At 42.6% G+C, this 24,755-nt stretch overlaps 1 protein-coding gene and 1 long non-coding RNA gene across 8 annotated transcripts in view; both read right to left on the bottom strand.

The window, feature by feature from the left end:
• Positions 1-15,383, bottom strand: part of LOC118010374 — a 17,644-nt gene extending 2,261 nt beyond the window's left edge. The window contains exon 1 of the long non-coding RNA XR_004679179.1: positions 15,214-15,383. This is a non-coding gene — a long non-coding RNA (uncharacterized LOC118010374). The remainder of the gene's footprint in view (positions 1-15,213) is intronic.
• A 1,851-nt stretch (positions 15,384-17,234) lies between these two features.
• Positions 17,235-24,755, bottom strand: part of WDFY3 (WD repeat and FYVE domain containing 3) — a 262,976-nt gene continuing 255,455 nt past the window's right edge. For 6 of the 7 annotated variants that reach the window (XM_035004604.1, XM_035004606.1, XM_035004605.1 and 3 more), the window contains 3 exons: positions 24,391-24,502; positions 23,807-24,004; positions 20,076-20,557 (listed from right to left, as the gene is read on the bottom strand). In XM_035004604.1, the coding sequence (XP_034860495.1) occupies positions 20,434-20,557; positions 23,807-24,004; positions 24,391-24,502 (434 nt within the window). In that variant the 3' untranslated portion in view covers positions 20,076-20,433. Of the gene's footprint in view, positions 20,558-23,806; positions 24,005-24,390; positions 24,503-24,755 lie in introns of all 7 variants that reach the window. The other variant, XM_035004607.1, reaches the window with a different exon arrangement.

Below are 24,755 nucleotides of genomic sequence, written 5' to 3'. Positions count from 1 at the left end.
TTTTTTTTTTTAAAGCAGTTTAAAATTCACAGTAAAATTGAGGGGGAGGTATGGACATTTCCCATAAATCCTTTGCTCTGCACCCCCTTCCCCTCATCTGTCACCACATTCATAGCCTCCCTATTATTTACATCTCCAACCAGAGTCATACATGTGTTACAACTGATAAACTTGCACTGACCCATCATGATCACCCAAGTACATAGTTTACATTAGGGTTCATTTTTGGTGGTGTACATTATTTGGATTTGGAAAAAAGTATGATGCTATGTACCCATCACTGTGGTATTATAAAGAGTATTTTCACTGCCCTAAAAACTTCTTTGCTTCCCCTGTTCATTCCTCCCCATACCCATAACCCCCAATCTTTTCGGGAATCATAGTTTTGCCTTTCCCAGAATGTCCTATAGCTGGAATACAGTTGGAATCCCACAGGATGTAGCTTTTTCAGATGGGCTTCTTTCATTCAGTAGTATGCATTTAAGCTTCCTCCATGGCTTTTCATGGCTTGATAGTTCATTTCTTCTTAGTGCCAAATGATACTACATTGTCTGGATGTACCACAGTTTAACCATTCACCAACTGAAGGATATCTTGCTTGCTTCCAAGTTTTGGCAATTATGAATAAAACTGCTGTAAACATCAGTGTGCTATAAATATCAGGTTTGGGGTGGACATCATTTTTCATCTCCCTTGGATAAATATCAGGAGTTGTAGTTTCTGGATCATATGATAGAAGTATGTTCAACTTTGTAAGAAACTGCTAGGCTGTCTTGCAACATGACTATACCATTTTGCATTCTTAACCAGCAGTGAATGAGAATTCCTATTGTTCAACATCCACGCCAGCATTTGGTTTTGTTGATTGATGTTCTGGAGTTTAGGCATTCTAGTAGGTATGTATAGTGTTTTAACTTACATTTCCCTAATGATGTGTGTTGTGGAGCATCCTTTTTTTTTAAGACAAGAAGTTTATTTAAACAACAAGACAACAAGACTTGAAGGGGAAATGATCTAGGATTCATTTAGAGTAATTTATCCCTATTTAAGAACAGATTGCCCTACATGCAACAGCTACAGACAAGTTATAACATTGTCCCTGGTTTTATAGGGATCAATGAAAAACATTAAAATTCTCCAATTGAACAAGGTATGTAAGGATTTTTATGTTGTTCTTTTTTTGTTAAAGAGTGAGAGCAAAGTAACTTACTGGAATATAAAGACAAGAGCTGAATGAGCATGCCTCGAATGGAGAGAAGGGGTATTTTCACAGAACCAGTATTTTCCCCATCCCATCTCCATTTGACGTTGATCAAAACATACCATTGGCCATTTTGTTACAAAAATGCAGTATGCTTGTGCACATACAGTTACTTTATAATAAAGGAATGGGGAAGGAAAAAATGAAAGCATAGAGAAAACTCTGTTGTAGTGGCCAGGATGTGGTGGGGCCAAATTGCAGTTTTCTACCTGAGAATGTCATCTTGGTCTGGAGGAGCAGAGTTCTGCAGGAAAAAAGTAGCAGGTTCCCTTCTCAGTGGACACCTCCTGTCTGCTGCTGGAACACATCAACCGTATCTTCATCCTCCTTCTCCGACTGTGCGGTGTGTCTGTTTCATTGACTGGCTCAGGGAATCAGAATCTGAGTTGCCTCATTGACAAACCCTTTCCAAGTAGCAGCAACCCAACTTGCTTCAGACGTCAGCAGGTTTCTGATTCTGTATGAGAAATGAGCATACTGCTGTTTTCAGCCGCTGAAATCAATCTGGAATATGAAAAATCCCTGGGCTCTTTGTTGGCCATGGTGAGTACCAGAGTCTCCCCAGCGGCCACTTCACAGAGAGGTACCGGGTCCGCACCCAGCGAGCACACGAGCGGCCGCCGGAGCATCTCCTCACAGGCTGTCATCCGTCTCTCTTCCCTGGTGAGACGCCGGGGAAGGTTTTTGGCCCATTTTTTAATGGGCTTGTTTACTTTTTTTTTTTTTTTTAAGATTTTTATTTATTTGAGAGAGAGAGAGAGAGAGAACATGAGCAGAGGGAGAGGGAGAAGCCGACTCCCCGCTGAGCAGGGAGCCCCCTGTGGGGCTTGATCCCAGGACCGCAAGATCATGACCTGAGCCGAATGCAGTCGCTTGACTGACTGAGCCACCCAGGCACCCGGGTTGTTTTCTTACTGTTAAGAGTTCTTGTATATTTTGGATGACAGTGCTTTATCACGTGTCTTTTGCAAATATTTTCTACCAGTCTGTGGCATGTCTTCTCATTCTCTTGACATTATCTTTTGCAGGACAGAAATTTTATTTTATTTTTTAAAGATTTATTTACTTATTTAGAGGTATGTGTGCAGGGGACGGGAAGGGGAGAGGGGCAGAGGGAGAGAGAAACTTCAGCAGGCTCCCTGGTGAGCCCGACTTGGGGCTTGATCTCACGATCCTGAGATCACGACCTGAGACCTAAGCTGAAACCAAGAGTCAGTCACTCAACTGCACCCAGGCACCCCCCCCCCAGAAATTTTAATTTTAGTTAAGTCCAGCTTATCAATTCCTTCTTTCATGAATTGTGCCTTTTGATGTAGTAACTATGATGTAACAACAACTTAGATGTAATCATTGCCATACCCAAGGTTATCTAGGTTTTCTATGTTATATTCTAGTCTTATAGTTTTGCACTTTGCATTTAGGTTTATGAGCCATTTTGAGGTAATTTTTGTAAAAGGTGTAACATTTGTCTCTACATTCTTTTTTTTTTTTTGCACGTGGATGTCCAGTTATTCCACCACCCTTTGTTATCTTTGCTCCATTGTATGGCCTTTGCTCCTTTGTCAAAATCAGTTGTGACTATAAATGTGTTTCTACTTCTGAGCTCTGTGTCCCGTTCCATTGATCTGTAGGTTTATTTTTTTGCCACTACCACACTGTCTTGATTATTGTAGCTATAAGTCTTACTTACAGCTTACTATATGTAAGCTTATGACTTATAACTTATTATATGTAAGTCTTCAAGTTGGGTAGTGTCAGTGTTCCAACTTTGTTCTCCTATAACATTGTTAACTGTTCTGGTTCTTTTGCCTCTTTATATAAATTTTAGAATCAGTTTATTGATATCCACAAAACAATTTTCTGGGATTTTAACTGGGATTGCATTGAGTGTATAGATCAATTTGGGAAGAACTGATATTTTGACAGTATTGAGTCTTCCTATCCATGAACATGGACTATCTCTCCACTTATTTAGTTCTTCGATTTTGTTCATCAGAATTTTGTAGTTTTCCTCATAGAGATCTTGTACATACTTTGTTAGAGTTATACCTAAGTATTTCATTTTGGAGGATGCTCATGTAAATATAGCATTGCAGTTTTAATTTCAAGTTCTACTTGTTCATTGATGGTATATAGGAAAATTATTGGCTTGTGTATATTATCCTTATATCCTGCAACCTTTTTATACTTGCTTATTAGTTTCGGGTTTTTTTCTTCAATTTCTTTTGACTTTCTACATATGATCATGTCATCTGCCAACAAAGACAGTTTTATGCCTTTTCAGACTGTATATTTTTATTTCTTTTTCTTGTTGCATAAACTGGAATTTCCAGTATGATTTGAAAACGAGTGGTGAGTGGGGACATCCTTGCCTTGTAACTGATCTTAGTGGTAAAGCTCTGAGTTTCTCACCATTGGGTATGATGTTAATTGTAGGGTATTTATAGATAGTCTTTATCAAATTGAGGATGTTCCCCTCTATTCCTAGTTTATTGGGAGTTATACCACGAATGTGCGTTGGATTTTGTAAAGTTCTATTTTTGCATCTATTGATATTTATGAATTTCATTTTTAGTCTACTGATCTGATGGCTTACATTAATTTTCAGATAATTAGCCAGTCTCATGTTGCATACTTGGGATAAGTCTCACTTGGTTATGGTGTATAATTCTTTTTATACATTGTTGGATTTGATTTGCTAATTTTTTTTTTTTTTTTAGAATTCCTGCATCTAATATTCATGACAGATAATGGCCTATAGTTTTCTTGTAATGTCTTTGTCTGGTTTTGGTATTAGGGTAATCCTGGCCTCCTAGAATGAGTTAGAAAGTATCTGCATCTAATCTCCAAAAAAGATTGTAGAGAACAGAATTTGTTTCTTAAATGTTTGTTGGAATTCACCAGTGAACCCATCTAAGCCTGGTGCTTTCTGTTTTGGAAGGATATTAATTATTAACTCAATTTCTTTAATAGATATAGGCCTATTCAGACAATTTGGCAATTTGCTTTTGCAAATTGTGTCTTTCATGGAATTGGTCCATTTCATCTAGGTTATCAAATTTGTGGACATAGAGTTGTTAATAGTGTTCCTTTATTATTATTTTAATTTCCATAGGATTTGTAGTGATGTCTTCTCTTTTCTAATATTAGTAATCTGTATCCTCCCTCCTTCTTTCTCTCTTTTTGTAAATAGCCTGGCTGAGGCTTACTGATTTTATTGATCTTTCCAAAGAACCAGCTTTTGGTTTCACTGATTTCTGTATTGATTTTGTTTTTCAATTACACTGACTTCTGCTCTACATTTTCTTTTCTTTTCTCCTTTTGCTTATTTTGGATTTAATTTGCTCTTCTTTTTCTATTTTCTTAAGCTGGAAATGGTAATTGATATTTGATATTTTTCCCAATATATGCATTCAATGGTATACATTTCTGTCTAAGAACTGCTTTCACTGCATCTCACAAATTTTGATAAGTTGTGTTTTCATTTTCATTTAGCTCAAAATATCTTTAAATTTCTCTTGAGATTTCTTTTTGGCTAGTGTGATCTCCATGTATTTTGGGATTTTCCTGCTAATGATTTCTAGTTTAATTCCTTAGTGGCCTGAGAGCAGACATTGTATGATTTCTAGCCTTTTAAAATTATTAAGATGTATTTTATGATCCAAAACGTGGTCTGTCTTGGTGAATGTTCCATGCAAGCTTGAGAAGCATGTGTATTCTGCTGTGGTTGGGTGAAATAGTCTATAGATGTCAGTTATATCCAGGTGATTGATGGGGTTGAGTTCAACTATATCCTAGCTGATTTTCTGCTTGCTAGATCTGTTCATTTCTGATAGTGTCATGTTGAAGTCTTCAACTCTGATAGAATTTCTAGGAGAAACAGATGAATGCACTACCAGTTTTTGCCTCACATAGTTTGACACTCAGTTGTTAGGTGCATGGCTTGAATTTTATTTTCTTAATGGTGTCTTTTGAAGTTTGATGCCTTTTAATTTTGAATATATTCTGTTGATCACTTTTGCCTGTTGAGGATACTGTGGGCAGTGTCAAGGTCAGTCAGGAGTATGTAGATCACTGAGACCTTCTCCAGGTCTCCACTGTGCATGGACATAGCCTCATCCAAGAATATGCTTGACTCAGCCACACAATTCCAGGCTTATGGGGCCATTAGCTCACCCCACTCACTCTGCTGAGATGGCCATTTCCACTGACAGCTTTACTGGGTTCAGGTTTCATCCACTGTTTCAAGTCTAGTGAGTCCTCTTGGACTGCTGGGGTCCACATAGTTCTGTCATGCTCTGACCAAACCTCCATGTCAACTAAGCTGGCAGGGGAACGGGAGTAGCCCGGGGGAAGAACTGCAAAGACTTGCACTGTGCAGCACTTGTTAAAGCATAGATGCCTCTCAGATTGTTGTAGATCTTTCTTCGATTTCCAGAGCAGTGAAATAATCAATTTTGTTCAGCTTTATAGACCCTTTTTGGGGAGAAGCTATACCAGTTTCTCCCTCAGCCGTAGCTAGAAATCTGACATTGGCAATTCTATTTTAAAGCAAGAAGAGAAGAGAGGTCTTGATTCAAATATGGCATCCTCAGCTGAGAAATAGTGACCAAGTGTACACACTAATATTAAAAAAATAATAAATAAATAAATAAATAAATAAATAAATAAATAAATAAATAAAACCAGTGCCTAAAGAACTTCTTATAAATTCTAAATGACAGCTTTCAGATAAACCCTCCTGTCCTCAAAAGAATTTCCGGGTTACTTGGGGAGACATTGTTGAAGGTGCTGTGAATGTGGTCTCTACAGGAGGGCCCCTCACCTGGCTGGATCTAGGGAGGGAAGGATGAGGAGAAGTGGCAGGAAAAACCCAAAGAGGAACAGAGACTCTGGTGCATTCAGAGGCTGCTGGTGCAGGCTGTCACCTACTTTCTTACCAGATACCTACTTGAAGGTATATTGGAAAGTGGCTTGTCTTGGAAAGAGACATTCTAATGAGGGCCTGTAAGTGACAAGGAGGAGGAGTGCCGGTTGGTTGGTGCTGTTCCCTGAGAGTAAAAACCGACTGGATACACTGCTGGAGGGAATGTAAAATGGAACAGTGGTTTTGGAAAACAGTTTGGCAGTTCCTCAAAATGTTAAATGTAGAGTGATCATATGATCCTGCAATTCTACCCAAGAGAAGTCAAGTGCCCATTCACACAAAAACCTGTACATAAATGTTTACAGCAGTGTTATTCACAAATAGTGAAAAAGTGGAAGCAACATCAAGTGGTAAATGAGTGAAGTGTAATATATGCATGCAGTGGGCTAAGACTCAGCAATAAGAAGGAACAAAGTTCTGATCCATGCGACGATATGGATGAATCTCAAACACGTTAATGGAAATAAGACAGTTACTAAAGACCACATATTGCTTGCCTCCATTATACAAAATGTCAGAACAGGCAAATCTGTAGACAGGAAGTACTTCGTGGTTGCTAGGGGTTGGGGACAGGGAGGATGGGAAGTGACTGCTCATGGTATGAGGTTTCTTTCGGGGTAATATGCTCTGAAATCACATTGTGGTGATAGTTGCACAACTCTGTAAACGCACTAAAACCTACGGAGTTGTACACTGTAAATTGGTGAATTTTATAGTATGCTGGTTATAGCTCAATAAAATGGTTTAAAAATCTGATTTAGGAATCTGTAATGATGGGATCTGCAGGGGAGGCTATTCTGGGCCTTGGGAGGATCAGGGAAGGGCTGCCAGATGGTTCCATGATGGGACCTCCACAACGGGTCCCGCTTCTGTGAATTGTCGGATAGGCAGCCGAGGGGCGGGGCCTGCACTGGAATATTTAAACCTCCCCAGTAGGTGGGACTAGAAGGAGGGCCGGCTTTCTTCTCTGGTGTTGCTGCAAAGACCCTAAGGCTTCCACCCTGGGCTGCCAGGCAGCCGGCTCTCCCCGTAGGGAGAGGGTGCCTTGCTCAAAGATGCCCTCAAGAGCTGAGGAAATTTGAATGTTTAAGATCAAACCCTAGTGAGAGTTTGAAACACAAATACCCGGCATGTGGTCTATGAAAGCTCAAATTCAACACATGAAAGAGGATTTAAGCCTTCCCCCAAAGCAGATTACACTAAGGTGGAAGATCCACAACATTATGCTGGGTGCAATAAGCCAGTCACAGAAGGGCAGAGACTGTAGGATTCCCCTTAGGTGAGGTCTCTCCAGAATTCGGTCGCCTGGGAGTGGAGAGCAGCAGGGTGCTTGCCAGGGGCGGGGTGAGGGGGAACGGAGAGATGCTGTTCGACAGGCATAAAGCTTCAGTTGTGCAGGACGGTCAAGTCTAGGGGTCTGCTGTGCAACACCGGTCTGACGCTAACAAGATGGGTTGTACGCTTCAGCATTTGTCAAGAGGGTAGATGGCAGGTTAAATAGTCTTCCTACAGGAATACAAACAAAAGCTAAAAATTAGTTATAGATTTCTGGGGCGCCTGGGTGGCTCAGTCGTTAAGCGTCTGCCTTCCGCTGGGGTCATGATCCCAGGGTCCTGGGATCGAGCCCCGCATCGGGCTCCCTGCTCAGCGGGGAGCCTACTTCTCCCTCTCCAGCTCTCCCTGCTTGTATTCCCTCCCTCGCTCTCTCTGCAAATAAATACAATCCTTAAAAAAAAAAAAAGATTGCTAAATGTCGGTCGGTAGGCTGCCTCTAATTCTTTCACTCAGCAAATTCACCGAGCAGCTAGCTACTCTCCCTGCCAGCCACAGCTGTGGCCAGAACAGACGCCAATCTCCGCCTCCGTGTAGCCTGCGCTCCCCCGGGGGGACGCCGTAGGGCAGACTGCGGGAGATGCTGCAAGGAAGAGCAAAGAGAGAAAGGCGATAATGGAAAAGTTAGGGGCCCGCCAACTGAGATACCGCAGGTTGGCCAGAAAAGACAGCCTTGGAAGGTGACGCTTGAAGACGTGAAGCGGGTGAGGGAGGAAGAGGGGTGCAGCGGGGTTAGGATCCTCACGGGCAGCGGGGATGGGGTGGGTGGCGGGGAGGGCACGCAGGCAGGGCCCAGCGCGCGAGGGGGCTCCTGCCCGGATTCGAGCAGCGGGGATGCGCAGGCCCACTGCTGCTCCCCGGGTGGGAATCACAGAGGCAGGCGAAGGCGGCAGCAGCCGGGCCTCAAGCTAGCGGGGGGAATGGTGTTAGGGAGCATTCACGCACGCTGCCTCTCAGCAAGTTTAAGCCCGGGCGGGAGCGCCCACATTCCAGAGGCGCCGCAGGAAAATCGTGGGGTAATGCCTCCCTAGAGCCCGGCGGGCGGGCAAGCGGGAGAATACTTGCCGAAGGCCAAAACCCAGCCCAGAGGGAAACCAATCCAGACAATGTTCTGGTAAGGCTTTGTATTATATATAACTTAGAAGAAGATGAATTCAATTCATATCAAAGACGAGATGACAAAATAACAGAGTGATACGTCTGAAGACTGCGGAGCTAAGAAAACAAATGCCAAGAGGGTGTCATTCTTACTGCCTTAGAAACAGTGAGAAGTAGAACAGACTTGGTGAAAATTGAGTTACAGATACCTACATGAAGGCAAGCCTTTTGTTCATGGCTAGAAAGTTCTTGAAGAGGGCAGTCATGTCATTTTTCTATCATCCTGAAGGCCCAGTGGCAGAGGTACCAGCAGGAACAAAAACTACCTTTGGAGAAGGCAAAACACATCCACGTGGGTGGACCCAAATTTGAGCCAGACACATACTTGAAAGCATTGCTTTGATAGATCTGATTCTTCCTTTTGGCAGAATCAGCCTGCAGAGCCCGGCTGTGATGATCCTTAACTTTACAAAGACTCCTTAGGTTGACTTTTGCTCTAGGGTTTGTTTCTAATGAGGTTGCAAAAGAGTGGCTCCCTTTTGTGAATAGCAATAGCACTTGGGGGGGCGCCTGGGTGGCTCAGTCTGTTAAGCGTCTGCCTTTGGCTCAGGTCATGATCTTAGGGTCCCGGGATCGAGTCCTGCATTGGGCTCCCTGCTCAGCGGGGAGTCCGTTTCTCCCTCTCGCTCTGCTCCTTCTCCCCCCACCCCCCGCTCATTCTCTCTCTCAAATAAATAAAATCTTTTTTTTAAAAAAAAAGAAATAGCACTTAGGGTATAGCTTTGGTTTGAAATTTGAAGTAGTGCTTGAGGGCAAGTTAATAAATAAGTCGTTTGTCTCTAAATAACTGCCAGCTTGCCCCTTTCCTTAGTAGAGCAGGAAGTGTGACAGCTGAAGGCCAAGGCTGAAGTTCTAGTGTTTTATTTTCTCAATAAAGTAAGGCATGATTTTGCACAGATGATACTGAAAAAAAAATCCTAAGGACATTTTCACTGCAGTCACCATAAACAAACAAACGAAAAAGGAAAATGCAAACTGGGAACTGTTAGTAAAGAGTGTGGGCCTGGACGTCAGAGGTGAGGGGTGGAGCAGAGAAGGAAACCCAGCCCCAGCAAACCCCTCTCTGAATCCCTTTCCTTTTGCATTAAATGAGGGTCTGGGCAGGTGATTTCTCAGGCCTCTTCCCACACCTAACATTCTGGGTGCTGTGCATCTAACTGAAGGTTAACCACCTGCCAGTGGCTTTATTTAGGCTTTTAGAAATGTTTTAGGGCATTCCTTTTATGTTCCTATTTCCACACTGACACAATATATTGAGAACATACATGTCTCAGGCACATGTCCCATATCTACGTCACCTGATTTAATTCTTATAACAATTCTCTGGGGGCAGGTATCATAATACAAAACTTACAGGTGAGGTGAGGAAACTCAAATGCAGAAAGAGAGCCCAATTTTACAGTAAGTAGTAGGGTGGGAACTGAACCCCCAGACCGACTCTCTGCCACCATGCTCCTCACCAGTGTATTACACTTGGTAGAACTGTATCTAGCAGAAAATATATATTTTTTTTTTTGACAGAGAGAGAGAGAGAGAGAGTGCAAGCACAAGCAGGGGGAACAGCAGACAGAGAGGGAGAAGCAGGCTCCCCGCTGAGCACGGAGCCTGACTTGGGACTCCATCCCAGGACCCCGGGATCATGACCTGAGCTGAAGGCAGACACTTAACCAACTGAGCAACCCAGGAGCCCCTGAAAACATTACTTTTTTTTTACTTGATCAAAATGTGAAAGTCTTGACTAAAGAACTGACTAACAAAAAGACTAATTAGAGTTCTTTCCAACTTTCCTCTTGTGATTGAGTTCTAGTTGGAAAGAACTCAAATACATGGAGGCTAAAGAGCATCCTACTAAAGAATGAATGGATCAACCAGGAAATTAAAGAAGAATTAAAAAAATTCATGGAAACAAATGAAAATGAAAACACAACTATTCAAAATCTTTGGGATGCAGCAAAGGCAGTCCTAAGAGGAAAGTATATAGCAATACAAGCCTTTCTCAAGAAACAAGAAAGGTCTCAAATACACAACCTAACCCTACACTACTAAAGGAGCTGGAGAAAGAAGAGCAAATAAAGCCTAAACCCAGCAGGAGAAGAGAAATAATAAAGATCAGAGCAGAAATCAATGAAATAGAAACAAAAGAATAGTAGAATAGATCAACGAAACTAGGAGCTGGTTCTTTGAAAGAATTAATAAGATTGATAAACCCCTGGCCAGACTTATCAAAAAGAAAAGAGAAATGACCTAAATAAATAAAATCATGACTGAAAGAGGAGAGATCACAACCAACACCAAAGAAATACAAACAATTATAAGAACATATTATGAGCAACTCTATGCCAGCAAATTAGATAATCTGGAAGAAATGGATGCATTCCTAGAAATGTATAAACTACCAAAACTGAACCAGGAAGAAATAGAAAACCTGAACAGACCTATAACCACAGAGGAAATGGAAGCAGTCATCAAAATCTCCCAACAAACAAAAGCCCAGGGCCTGATGGCTTCCCAGGGGAATTCTACCAAACATTTAAAGAAGAATTAATACCTATTCTTCTGAAACTGTTCCAAAAAAATAGAAATGGAAGGAAAACATCCAAACTCGTTTTATGATGCCACCATTACCTTGATCCCCAAACCAGACAAAGACCCCATCAAAAAAAATTACAGACCAATATCCCTGATGAACATGGATGCAAAAATTCTCACCAAAATACTAGTCAATAGGATCCACCAGTACATTAAAAGGATTATTTACCACAACCAAGTGGGATTTATCCCTGGGCTTCAAGGTTGGTTCAACATCCGCAAGTCAATCAATGTGATACAATACATTAATAAAAGAAAGAACAAGAACCATATGATCCTCTCAATAGATGCAGAAAAAGCATTTGACAAAGTGCAGCATCCTTTCTTGATCAAAACTCTTCAGAGTGTAGGGATAGAGGGTACATAACTCAATATCATAAAAGCCATCTATGAAAAACCCACAGCAAATATCATTCTCAATAGGGAAAAACTGAGAGCTTTCCCCCTAAGGTCAGGAACGTGGCAGGGATGTCTATCACCACTGCTATTCAACATAGTATTAGAAGTCCTAGCCACAGCAATCAGACAACAAAAAGAAATCAAAGGCATCCGATTTGGCAAAGAAGAAGTCAAACTCTCACTCTTTGCAGATGATATAATACTTTATGTGGAAAACCCCAAAGACTCCACCCCAAAACTGCTAGAACTCATACAGGAATTCAGTCAAGTGGCAGGATCTAAAATCAATGCACAGAAATCAGTGGCATTCCTATACACCAACAACAAGACAGAAGAAAAAGAAATTAAGGATTCGATCCCATTTACAATTGTACCCAAAACCATAAGATACCTAGGAATAAATCTAACCAAAGAGGCAAAGGATCTGTACTCAGAAAACTATAAAATACTCATGAAAGAAATTGAGGAAGACACAAAGAAATGGAAAAACATTCCATGCTCATGGATTGGAAGAACAAATATTGTGAAGATGTCAATGCTACCTAGAGCAATCTACACATTCAATGCAATCCCCATCAAAATACCATCCACTTTTTTCAAAGAAATGGAACAAATAATCCTAAAATTTGTACGGAACCAGAAAAGACCCCGAATAGCCAGAGGAATGTTGAAAAAGAAAAGCAAAGCCGGCGGCATCACAATTCCAGACTTCAAGCTCTATTACAAAGCTGTCATCATCAAGACAGTATGGTACTGGCACAATAACAGACACATAGATCAGTGGAACAGAATAGAGAGCCCAGAATGGACCCTCAACTCTACGGTCAACTAATCTTCGACAAAGCAGGAAAGAATGTCCAATGGAAAAAAGACAGTCTTTTCAACAAATGGTGTTAGGAAAATTGGACAGCCACATGCAGAAGAATGAAACTGGACCATTTCCTTACACCACACACAAAAATAGACTCAAAATGGTTGAAAGACCTCAATGTGAGACAGGAGTCCATCAAAATCCTAGAGGAGAACACAGGCAGCAACCTCTTTGACCTCAGCTGCAGCAACTTCTTCCTAGAAACATCACCAAAGGCAAGGGAAGCAAGGGCAAAAATGAACTATTGGGACTTCATCAGGATAAAAAGCTTTTGCACAGCAAAAGAAACAGTCAACAAAACCAAAAGACAACCGACAGAATGGGAGAAGATATTTGCAAATGACATATCAGATAAAGGGCTAGTATCCAAAATCTATAAAGAACTTATCAAACTGAACACCCAAAGAACAAATGATCCAATCAAGAAATGGGCAAAGAAGACATCCAAATGGCCAACAGACACATGAAAAAGTGCTCAACATCCCTCTGCATCAGGGAAATCCAAATCAAAACCTCAATGAGATACCACCTCACACGAGTCAGAATGGCTAAAATTAACAAGTCAGGAAATGACAGATGTTGGCAAGGATGTGGAGAAAGGGGAACCCTCCTACACTGTTGGAGGGAATACAAGCTGGTGCAGCCACCCTGGAAAACAGTATGGAGGTTCCTCAAAAAGTTGGAAATAGAGCTACCATACGACCCAGCAATTGAACTACTGGGTATTTACCCCAACAATATACATGTAGGGATCCGAAGGGGTATGTGCACCCCGATGTTTATAGCAGCAATGTCCACAATAGCCAAACTATGGAAAGAGCCCAGATGTCCATCAACAGATGAATGAATAAAGAAGATGTGGTACACACACACACACACACACACACTGGAATTTTATGCAGCCATCAAAAGGAATGAGATCTTGCCATTTGCAATGACGTGGATGGAACTGGATGGTATTATGCTGAGTGAAATAAGTCAACCAGAGAGACATGTATCATATGATCTCACTGATATGAGGAATTCTTAATCTCAGGAAACAAAGTGCAGGTTGCTGGAGTGGTGGGCGGTGGGAGGGATGGGTTGGCTGGGTGACAGACATTGGGGAGGGTATGGGCTATGGTGAGCGCTGTGAATTGTGTAAGACTGTTGAATCACAGACCTGTACCTCTGAAACAAATAATACATTATATGTTAAAAAAAAAAAAGATAGCAGGAAGGGAAAAATGAAGGGGGGAAAATCAGAGGGGGAGATGAACCATGAGAGACTATGGACTCTGAGAAACAAACTGAGGGTTCTAGAGGGGAGAGTGGTGGGGGGATGGGTTAGCCTGGTGATGGGTATTAAAGAGGGCACGTATTGAATGGAGCCCTGGGTGTTACACGCAAACAATGAATCATGGAACACTACATCAAAAACTAATGATGTAATGTATGGTGATTAACATAATAAAAAAAATTAAAAAAAAAAAGACATTAGAAACTCCAATGCTTCAGAGATGCATTCTCGGTCTTTGTGTTGCTTAGAGCTGAGGACGTGGTGGTATTCCAATGGCCGAGTGTGGCCGCCAACAGCAGGGCCTGATCTTGCACTTGGCAGGTTTCAGTGGGAGCCCAGTCGGAAGCCCCAGGCCTATGATGAGGAATACTGTTCCCAAATGAGATTGCATGCAACATGCTTCTTGACAATTTGGGTTCCTTGGACCAATGCTTCTGAAAGTCTGGTTCACAGAGCCCTGGGAGTTCTGGGTGCCTTTTGCGGAATGTGCAATATTAGACTATTTTCATAATATACTACAAATGTTACTTGCACTGATATTTGTACTGAACTAAGGTGCAGAAGCAATGGTGGGTAAAACTGCTGGAATCAACACACACACCAAGCCAGGGGCACCAAACTGCTGGTTAGGATCACGATACTCTTTATCTCAAGCACTTGCTAAAAAAAAAAAAAAAAAGTGCTATTTCGCTCAAGCGTGTCTTTAGAGAAGCAGTAAAAATTGCTACTTTTATTAGATCTTGAAATTCAAGTTGTGTGACACAAACTGAGAAGTACCCATAAGGCACTCGCATCCCGTAGCACAACGCTGGTCTGGAAGAAAAGCACCGTGGTAATTGAGTTGTGAGCTGAACTAGCTGCTTGCCTCACCGCACACCAGGTTTACTTAAAAGACCTGACAGATGGTGGTTCTTGGGCAGAGATTTTCTTGAACTTAACGAAGTCAGCCTGTTGCTTCAAAAACAGCGAACTATTTATTGCCAATGATAAAATTTCAGGTTTTAAGCCAAAATTCTACTAGACAACGCGTCTCCATCGCTCTTTGGCTTAGAATTTCCCGAGGCTGCTGGTGATACTTCGAAGTTATGTATTATTATTAAAATATTTATTTTGTAGTGCAGTATGTCAACACGTGGACGATCTCTACACACGTCAGCTGGAGCAGTGATGTAGTTGACTACTACGTCGGTGACCCAATATTGTCTAAATGACCAGTGCACGCTATAAATTATGCACGGGTAAATGCTGGATTCACCATGCAAGACAGACCAAAAGTTCACCGATGTGGTTCCAGATGCTATACAGTAATCAAACTTTAAGAAACAAACTATTATCTTTAAAAAAAACAATAATCTGGATAGGCTATTAATATATCCCCCCCCTTTCCAACCACATACCTGTGTGAGGCTGGATTTTCCTCATATGCTTCGACCAAAATGAAGTATCCCAAGATGGAATGTAGAAGCAGATGGGAGAATCCACCTGTGTTCAATTAAGCCAGACATTAAAGAGATTTGCAAAATTGTAGAACAATTCCACTCTTCATTAATTCTTTTTTTTTTTTTTTTTGGCTTGGAAGGTTTTTCCCCATAGAAATATATAATTGATGTTAATATATAATGGTTTTAATTGATGTTAATATATAATGGTTTTATCATTGTTATTTAAAAATGAATTAACATATTTTTAAAATTTGTTTTGATTTCTAATACAATGACTATTGATAGATGCAAACCACATAAACAGAAGTGTGGGGGTCCTTGACAGTTTTTAAGGACCAAAAGGTCCTAAAACCAAAAACGAAGTGCAATCTTAACCCCTCCCTGCTCCTGGCAGCCAGGGACACATGAAAACCTGACGCTGGGAGCTATTTCAACAGGGGCTTCTCAAGTTCACAAGTGGGGAGTGGCTGCAGCCTCGGGCCCTCAACTCGTATTTCAGGGCTCTCCAAAACACCATGCTGGCTCCCAGCATGGGAGCTCAGCTTGCTGCCATTCTAGCAAAAGTCAAAAGGAACAGTAAATAAAAAAGAGCTTTGCAATGTGAGGAAAATGAGAATAGCAGTAAGGAGACTAAGTCAATGCTAGACCACTTCTGCTGGCCTGCCTCTTCTTCGATGCTCCAAAGGGGCTAAAATGAGGGGGTGCATGTGTCATTTTATTGGAGAGGAGAAGCAAATTGCAGAAAAGGGACTTAGTGATCATTTGCATGTTTCTCCTCTAAATCCTGAATTTTGGGGCGTTTGGGTGGCTCCGTTGTTAAGCATCTGCCTTCAGCTCAGGTCATGATCCCAGGGTCCTGGGATCGAGCCCCGCATTGGGCTCCCTGCTCAGCGGGAAGCCTGCTTCTCCCTCTCCCACTCCCCCTGCTGGTTCCCTCTCTTGCTATATCTGTCAAATAAATAAAATCTTAAAAAAAAAAAAATAAATCCTGAATTTCAGCAATGCCCATCCTTGACTACAACGCTTCTTGAGGTCATTAGAACCTGGAGTAGTACTGCACTAAAGAAATGGGAACTACCCTGTTTTCTCTCTTACCATTGGCTGTTGTTGAAGAAATAGCTGTTCGTTCTTGGGAGTTCTTGGCATTCCTCTATCTTTGCCTCTAAAGGGAAGGGAGTTGTACTAAAGTGGGATTTGTAATGAGCACAATATCCTCAAATTTGGGACTCTGCCGTTCAAGCTTACATGGAACTGGGATTTTGTTTGTATCTTTAGAAAGAGGAAAATTAGTTGCTAAAGCAGCTTAAATAAATTTAAAAAAGTGTTTTCTATACTCAGAAGGCAGTTTTAAAACTAAATAAGCTAGTAAGAATAAGAATGGATTTGTGAGTTCTTAACTCTCAGCCTGAAGACTGAAATGGAAAGACTAGCTTATGACAGTAGGTGCCGTGCTTCCAGAAAAAGGGCAGGATACCAAAATATTCCTGATGTGAATACGGTAGGGGTGGGAGACAGACGATTTACTGTTGCTTCTTTTCTTCACAATGTGACGGAGAGAGAATGAGGGTCAGTGAAAAAGAGCCAAAACCACACGATGCACTTTGTCCATGGGTCCATTTGCGCTTGCAGGCGTGTCTCCCGAAGTCAGCTGTCTCTCCCTGCGTCCGTCCACACACACTCCTCAGCCCCAGGAAGCCGGCACAATTGGGAAGCTCAATGCAGAAAGCATTTAAAGATGGATCAAACTAGGGCTTGAACCAGACCTAACAGCCAACATTTCTGTAAGCAGGAGCTTCTGAAAGAGATATTCACAACTCGAAAAGAACTACACAAAGTTTAGGGAAGCATCTGCTTTCTGTTTTGTTTTGTTTCTCCTTCCCTGAATAAACTAACTTAAAAACAACTTTTATTCTTTGGGTGGTAAATAGTAGGTATTTATTTGAAATGAAAAAAAAAAAAGTACCTGGACTATTGCATTTAATCATGTATTGTAATTGTGTTACTCTACCTTTTTGCATCAGAGACATACACAATGAACATTCAGTTATCACAGATTGCACACTAGATAGTAATTCTTCAGGCCTTTTACATAACCACCAAAGAACAGATATTGGATTCTGCAGTATAGTACAAACGTCCACAATCAATCCAGTCTTAGCCAGGTCTTCAATTTACTTCTGTTGCTGTACAAATAATTGGCCATTACTAGGGCTTACAAGTTAATAACAGGACAAAAAAATATACATTGCACTGACACAAAAAGTCAGCTGTGTTAATAGTCATGCAACAAGTAACCAAACTTGCTGAAATTAAAAATACTTTCTAAAAACAGTTTTAACGGCATAAATATTTTATACACAGTTCATTTACCAAAACAAAATGTATTTAAATGATACAAAGCAAAAAATAAGTTTCTACCAACTTTATACATAAGAAAGTGCAAAATAACTTATCTAGAGTGTTTTGCTATTATCCAGACGGACGGCTGCTATGGGCAGCTATTTTCCTCTTCCGAAGCATGACATTACGGTTCCACGCTACACACAAATGTTAGAATAGATGGATGGATGAACAAATGAACTACACAAATCAGGCAGGAGCCCTGTGAGGTACTCTCAGAGAAGGAATACAGACCACACGAAGGTGGGTGTACATGCTGAGAACAGATGTTGGTAAACAAATGTACATGAAACACACAAAGACATCCAGAGGAACAATTAGTTCATGTATGTGAGTGTACTTGCATGTGTGAGTGATTTGTGATTTCTGCATCAGGAAGCAAAAAGAAAAGAAACCCCACTGAATAAAAGAGTTGCCCACAGCACCAGCTGCCAGAGGAAATACTATCATGAGGGTTTTGGTTTCCACCTTCTATTATGGAAGTTGTGTCGGAAAGTTTAAAAGTGTTCATCCCATGTAACTTCGTATTACACAGAGGAATAACCTTTAAGTAACTACATACACACATTCATATATTCAAGTCTTTAAAGAACACCTCTGCCATTGGGTTTGGGGTAAACATGGTTCATAGACACAAGGAGGACGCTTCTTTTAAAAAGTGTAGAATAACACTGCTACAACTCATCTGTAGGGCCGGACAGGGGCAAAGCCCACGATTCTATGATAGCACAATTCCTGCCACTGTTGAACATCCAGCATTATTTATTAGAACTGAAGATGGTGGGGGAGGGGGAAGTGTGGGGAGCACTTCAGACACAGGAAGGAAAACAGAACACAACTTTTCTTCAAGTTAAAGTATTAATGCCAATAATCCTTTTATTAACAAGTGTATTTGAACTTTTAGAAATGGAAGTGTACTAATCAATTTTGATATGTAATCATAAATAGACTGTAGGCTCAAACCTAGGTAAATAAAGGGTTAAATTTAGTAAGCATAAGGCACTAAAGCAGCCTTTATATTTTCTCTTGGAGACCTAGTTATCAGGAAGAACAAATTTGTTCTTAAGCTGGTTTCAGCCCATTAGGTACAAGATTACTATTGTACCAATGCCTATTTCTGAATGCATGTGCATATATGTGCATTTTAGTGCATAAGTGTGCCTGTCACCAGGGCCTAAAGATGAAAAGTTGGGAAAGCCAAAGCCACTGTCCTTTGTATGATACCTCCACGAGGGTGTGAAGGCCTGTCCTTCCTTGCTTGGGCCATAAATAATTCTACACTTTTTCAAATCACAGGGCTTTTAGAATTGTTCATAATATTATCACTAAATATCTGAAAATGTTAAAATCTAGATTAATTGTTTCATTTGTTTTTTATATATATGTATATGTATATATATATATATATGTACATAACACACATTTTAAAAAATCCCACCACCAAAGCCTTTTTTCTGTAAACTAAACTTCTCTCTTAAGCCCCAACCAGCTTTAGTCTCCCTGGATTTGTGTGTTCTGTATCCAACTAGTAGAACAAATTAAATAACTAAATATTAAAATACTGTAATTATATTCATAGCAAAAACAAAAAAATAGACATTGATACAGTATAAATCTCACGGTTTTCAGGTAGATGGCATTAAATGGTAAAGGTTAATTATAAGCAGTTCTGACATGATCCAGTTTTACAACAAGGTTTATATGTTAATTCTGTACACATTTTTCACTTTTTACCCTTTTTTGAAAATAAGCTATCGTAGAACATTAGTGTCACCAAAGACACATCCTTATTATGTTCTATGCAAGAGAAGCTAATGTGGGTTACATGCAACTATATTTCCATTAGTTGAGGCAGGGCTGGCTCCTGCACCGCATCATCAATCACCTGACCGCCACTGTGCAATGCTCAGAAGGGGACGCTACGGCCACACGGCAGTCCAGATAGGAGTTTACAAGGGGCCTTAGGACACTGGAACAACACTGAGGTGGTGCGTAGCCAGGTGCAAGATGCCCAGATATTTCCAGGGTATCTTATGGCAGGACTCTCAGTCTCCCACACTGTTTCCTAAAGAAGGTCCGCATCGTTTTGGTTACTAGCCTAGTTTAAGTGGAGATACTGTGGGCAACTTGAAAGAAAGGACATCGGGCACACAGGCTGGGCTGGAAAGCGGGGAGAAAAGACCACAGATAATGTCTTTGAGGATTTAAAAAACATATTTATAATTAATTTGTGAGAGATGTCAGACAAACCATAAGTAGTTCACTGAGTTAGTGGTTTAGATTGAAGTCTCATGTTACAGACAGTTAAGTCCTTATTTAGAAAAAAAGGCCTTTATACCTATTTACAATATACACAGTTACTTGCAAAGAAGTCAGATTTACAACCATTTTCTAAAAGCCTTTTTTTGTTGGTGGTGGTTTTTCCAAATAAGGATGAGTCGATCTATAAAAATGAGACGCGAGAAAAGACAGTAAGTGAGGATTTTCTCTTGGAGACAGCTACTGGTAACAGGGAGAACTGGATACTGGCGAAGTCGCTCCGAGGAACCACCTCCTGTTCTTCTTGTGCTGTTCCCCCGAACAGTGTCTGCCCCACCGCTGCACTCGACACCCGTTTATTCACTGATCCCTTGGAATTCGACGCTTCAGACACGTGGTCTGAAGAGAGGCGTAAACGGAGACTGCTTCGAGACGCCTTCCGAGCTGTGAGCCGTGACCGGGGAATCAGGAAGGGGGGGTCTACAGACCGTGCTGGGCAACCAGCTTGTCGAGTCTTCAACAATTCCGAGGCCCGTCCTCCGAACCCCTCTCGTGCTGTAGGTTGTAGTAACAGTTCTGACACACGCGCACTGGCGATGAGATTTTCAAGCGTTTGATTTCTGACTGAAAGCGACTGCACCTAAAGGAAAGGCAAAAGCAAGTAGGTGCACGTCCTCGCCACGTTTGATCACTGGGCCGAGGGACACAAACTTAAAAACTGAACAGAAAGCCGGCACTATAATGCCCAAGAGCAGACGCATAATTGCCAGAAGATGCCAAAGACGTACTGGTTTGTGGTGTGTGGCTCACCCGGGACCAAAAAAAAAAAACCCACCATATTATTTGTTTTGGTCTATGAAGAAAAGTAATATTAAACCAAGGCAAGCTCTCTGTGTGACTGAATTTTTTTTTTTTTTTTTTTTTAAGGCAAGATTTTCCTACAGGATGAAGCCAAAGGGTCTGAACAGCTGTGAGGCCATTCTTCCCGTGTGGGACAGGCTCTCGGGCCCTGTAAACCTGGGAGCGATGCCAACATCTTTACTTGGAGCTTAACTCTTTTTCTCTTGGCAGAAGATTTACTACTTGTTTTAAAAGACTCTTTGGTCACTATCAAGTTCCTTTGGGCTTTTAAACACTGTTTGATCTACCCCTCAGTGATTTCTTGAACAGGAGTTTGGCTTTTCTGTCTGGTCCAAATGTTCTCATTTTCTGTTTATCTTGATAGAATTCCTTGAAGTAGACTCTACTAAAAGAGGTGTTCAAATTCTTCAAAAAGTATTCCTTTTCCTGGAATAAAGCAGGGTGTGACCTTGGATGTGGCATTTAATCACTTTAAGCTTGCCTTTTCATAAGACTGAAATAGAAAATTATTTTTCCTCCAATAATCTACCAGTAAAGGTGTCCAGAGAATAAACAAAGTGTCACCAGCTTAAGGAGTTTAAAAGGCTCTTCTTGGATCTGGGACTTTGACGAGACCCTCAGAAGTGCTGATAAACTCTCAGGGAGCCTGGGTGGCTCAGTCGGTTAAGTGCCTGACTCTTGATTTTGGCTCAGGTCACAATCTCAGGGTCATGAGATCGAGCCCCGCATCAGGCTCTGCACTCAGCAGGGAGTCTGCTTAAGATTCTCTCTCTCCCTCTGTCCCTCCCCACTGCTCACTCTGTCTCTCTCTCTCTCTGTAAAAAAAACTATTAAAAAAAGTGCTGACAAACTCTCTCACCAACTGAGGGGCACAAAGAACGTGAGCAGGGCTCTGCTCTGCCTTCTGTGTCTGCTCTATCATAAGCAATCACTGTGGGGTTGGTTTTTCAAATATACCCTCCACCAGACATCTGACAGCAATGGATAATTTCAAGAATTATCTACCCTCAAATAGTATTTGGGAAGTTAAACACGACAAGGAATAATGTGTGCCAGTGTCCATTCAGGGGTGTTGACTGTCAAAACTTACTAGATTACTAGGTTTTATAGAGTGGGCCTCTCAAAGCACAGAACCCTAAGACAGAATCCTCTGCCAACCTCATAAAAGTCCCATAAGGAAGAGCTGGCACCAACATTCTGGCTACCTCATCTTGAGTGAGATTTCCCAGGAAAAAGGTTTAAGACATTAATCTGAAAAGAAAAGAAACTATAATAACATCTTTTACTGAACACCTATATTGCCAGACTCCACACTTGGTGTTTTATAAAATTCACATACATGATTTCACCGTTCTCTCAGCACCTCTATGAGGGGAGGTATAATTATCCACATTTTACAGATAAAAAAACAGGCCCAGAGAGGGTCAGTAACCTGCCTGAGATGACAGAATGGACAGGAACCCAGGGCGCATTTGGTCAGTATAAACCCAAGGGCCACACCCTTTCCAATACGCTGGTGCCCGCAAAGCCTCAGGAACCGGCTCAAAAACAATTATACAGCTCATGCTTCTATGAAAGTATCTCTGGAGTTAAGCAGCGTCAGCATCAGAGAGTGCTACCTGCGGGATCCTTTCCGTGGTCTGCCACGGAACAAGAGGATTGCAGACACAGGTATGGGACCCCAGTGCAGACAGAGATGGCATCCAGATCAACGGTGAGGGGACAATGGACTCTCCATACAAGGGAACTAAAAAGGATCCCCACTACAAACCATACCTGCAAGTAAATTCCAAGTGTATTTGGACCTAAAGACCCAAGTGTGAAAAACAAAACCCTGAACTTCGTAAAAGAAAATAAACAAGGCTGTCTTTATGATCTCAGGACTGGGACCGATTTCTTAAGCCACAAAAAAGCAAAAATCACAAAAAGTAAGAGATGCGACTACATCAAAATGAAAGACTTGTGTGCCAGAAAAAAACATATATAAACTGAAAACGTAAGCCACAGACTGGCAGAAGGTACCTGCGAGATGTAGAAACGACAAAGAATTAGAACCCAGAGTAAATAAAGAACTCCTCAAGTACAGGGCCGGGGGGACGGGGGGGGGACGACAAGCAAACCTAAAAGGAAAATGGGCCACATTACCCAAGAGCAAGCTCGAACCGCCAATAAGCAAATGCCAGGCTGTCCCACCTCAGCAGCGCTGCGAGTTACAAGCAGCAAGTGGTGGCGGCTCCCGGAGTGGCCAGAGTGACCGTGTGGCAACACAGGCCCGAAGAACCGGGACAGCCTGCAGAGCCTGCCTGGGGCGGTGTCAAGCGGCACCGCTGTTCCCGAGACGAGTCTGGCCACAACCAGGGCAGCTCGGTTTACGATCGGTCCGTTCCAGGCGGAGCTGTCTCCTCTAGGGACACTCCAGCTCACCTACCGAGAGGGCGTCTGTAAGGGTGTGTCCTCGAGCACCAGTCAGAGAACCACTAACATGCACCAGTCCCCTAGGAGTCCATCAAAAGGGAAGGAGATGAATTCTGATATATTCATACAACAGATATAGGACAACAGCTAAAATGAAAGTACTAGTTATTTACGTGGAGTTCAAGAACAGTGTTGAGCAAAAGAAGGAAGTTATAGAAGGTACAGAGAGTGTGCTGTATTTAGGCAAAACGGAAACCCCACGAAACACTAATATGGTGCTGTTCAGGGAGAGTCGAAGACGTGGGGGACACGGGGGACGGGTGAGGGCGCACGCCCGCACTGCCGCCTATGCAAACGTGGCGGAACGGGAGCACCTTCCCGTTCTGAGTCACGCAGGACCAAGTGTTTGTGAGGATTCTTCCCCTATTTTTCAACAGGACAAACGTGGTGCACAACTGTGATAAAAGGACAAAGAGAAAGCGAAGGCTGGTTCAGACCGTCACAGCACCGTGTGCTGGGGACCCCAGAGCACACGAGAAGCTCCGTGCAGGGCACAAGGCATATCCTGGGGGCCTGACCCCCAGAAACTCAAAACGCCCGCATCTCATCTTACTTCTGGCAGAAGAGCTGGCCGCAGTTCCTGCAATGGTGCCGTCTTTCTGTCAGAGAAAACCGCACGGAGCAGCCTGAGCAGCTGTCCCCTCCTTCATCCTTCACCCAGTGGTCAGCAGCGGAACGGCCCGGCTGGTCACTCACAGACCAGCTGAACACTCGGCCTCGACTGTCACCGACGAGGATCCTGCTGTGATCCCTGCGGGAGACATGACATGACACCGAGTCACCCCGGGGAAGGCCTCCGCAGCCACGCTGTCACTCCTGAGGTTCTTCAGGTTTCCGTGGATGTGTGTGCTGGGGTGGGGGCTGTGTGTATGAAGAGACAAAAATAGAACCGAGCCCGAATTTACACTTTCGGCTCAGCTCTCCGGATCAAACCTTGCTGTAACCTGGAAGAACAGAGATTTACACTCCATGCGCTGGCAGATTTCTTCCTCTGATCGGTCTGTTCAAGCCACGTCTGATACTGCAAACGACACCTGTTTTCCCCAAAGATGGGTCTGCACGTGTGGACCCAGGCTAAGCAAGTGACTCCGTGGCGGGGGGCGGGGGACGGGGGAGCTGGCCAGGTCGGGCACTTACTTGGAGACGCCCAGGGCGGTGATCTCTGCGGGGTGTGCGTTGTCCTTCCGATCGAAGGCCGTGTGCATAGTTAGCTTGCTCCTGAACACCAGCTGCCGTTCCCACCGGTACCCTGGAGTGCAAGAGACATGACACCCTGAAGTGAGAGAAGCCGGCATTCGGTAAGGGTGCCCTCATACGGTGCTCTCGAAAGTTAGGGTGCTGCATTGTCCAGTTAGAGCAGCTCTGCCTGTCCCAGCAGCCGCTGCCTCGGCTGCAGGTGAAGCAGTCTAGCTCAACACTGGTCGTGGGCCAGGCCAGGGAGCGCCCCGGTCGGAAAGATAGTGCAGAGATGGGGAAATCTTCAACGCGAGAAGAGGGAGTCT

The sequence above is a fragment of the Mirounga leonina genome, unplaced genomic scaffold, assembly GCF_011800145.1.
Source record: "Mirounga leonina isolate KUSES-001 unplaced genomic scaffold, KU_Mleo_1.0 Mir_129, whole genome shotgun sequence".
Lineage (NCBI taxonomy): Eukaryota > Metazoa > Chordata > Mammalia > Carnivora > Phocidae > Mirounga > Mirounga leonina.
The sequence above is the reverse complement of the archived record's forward strand: the minus strand, read 5'-3'. Positions and strand labels throughout refer to the sequence as shown.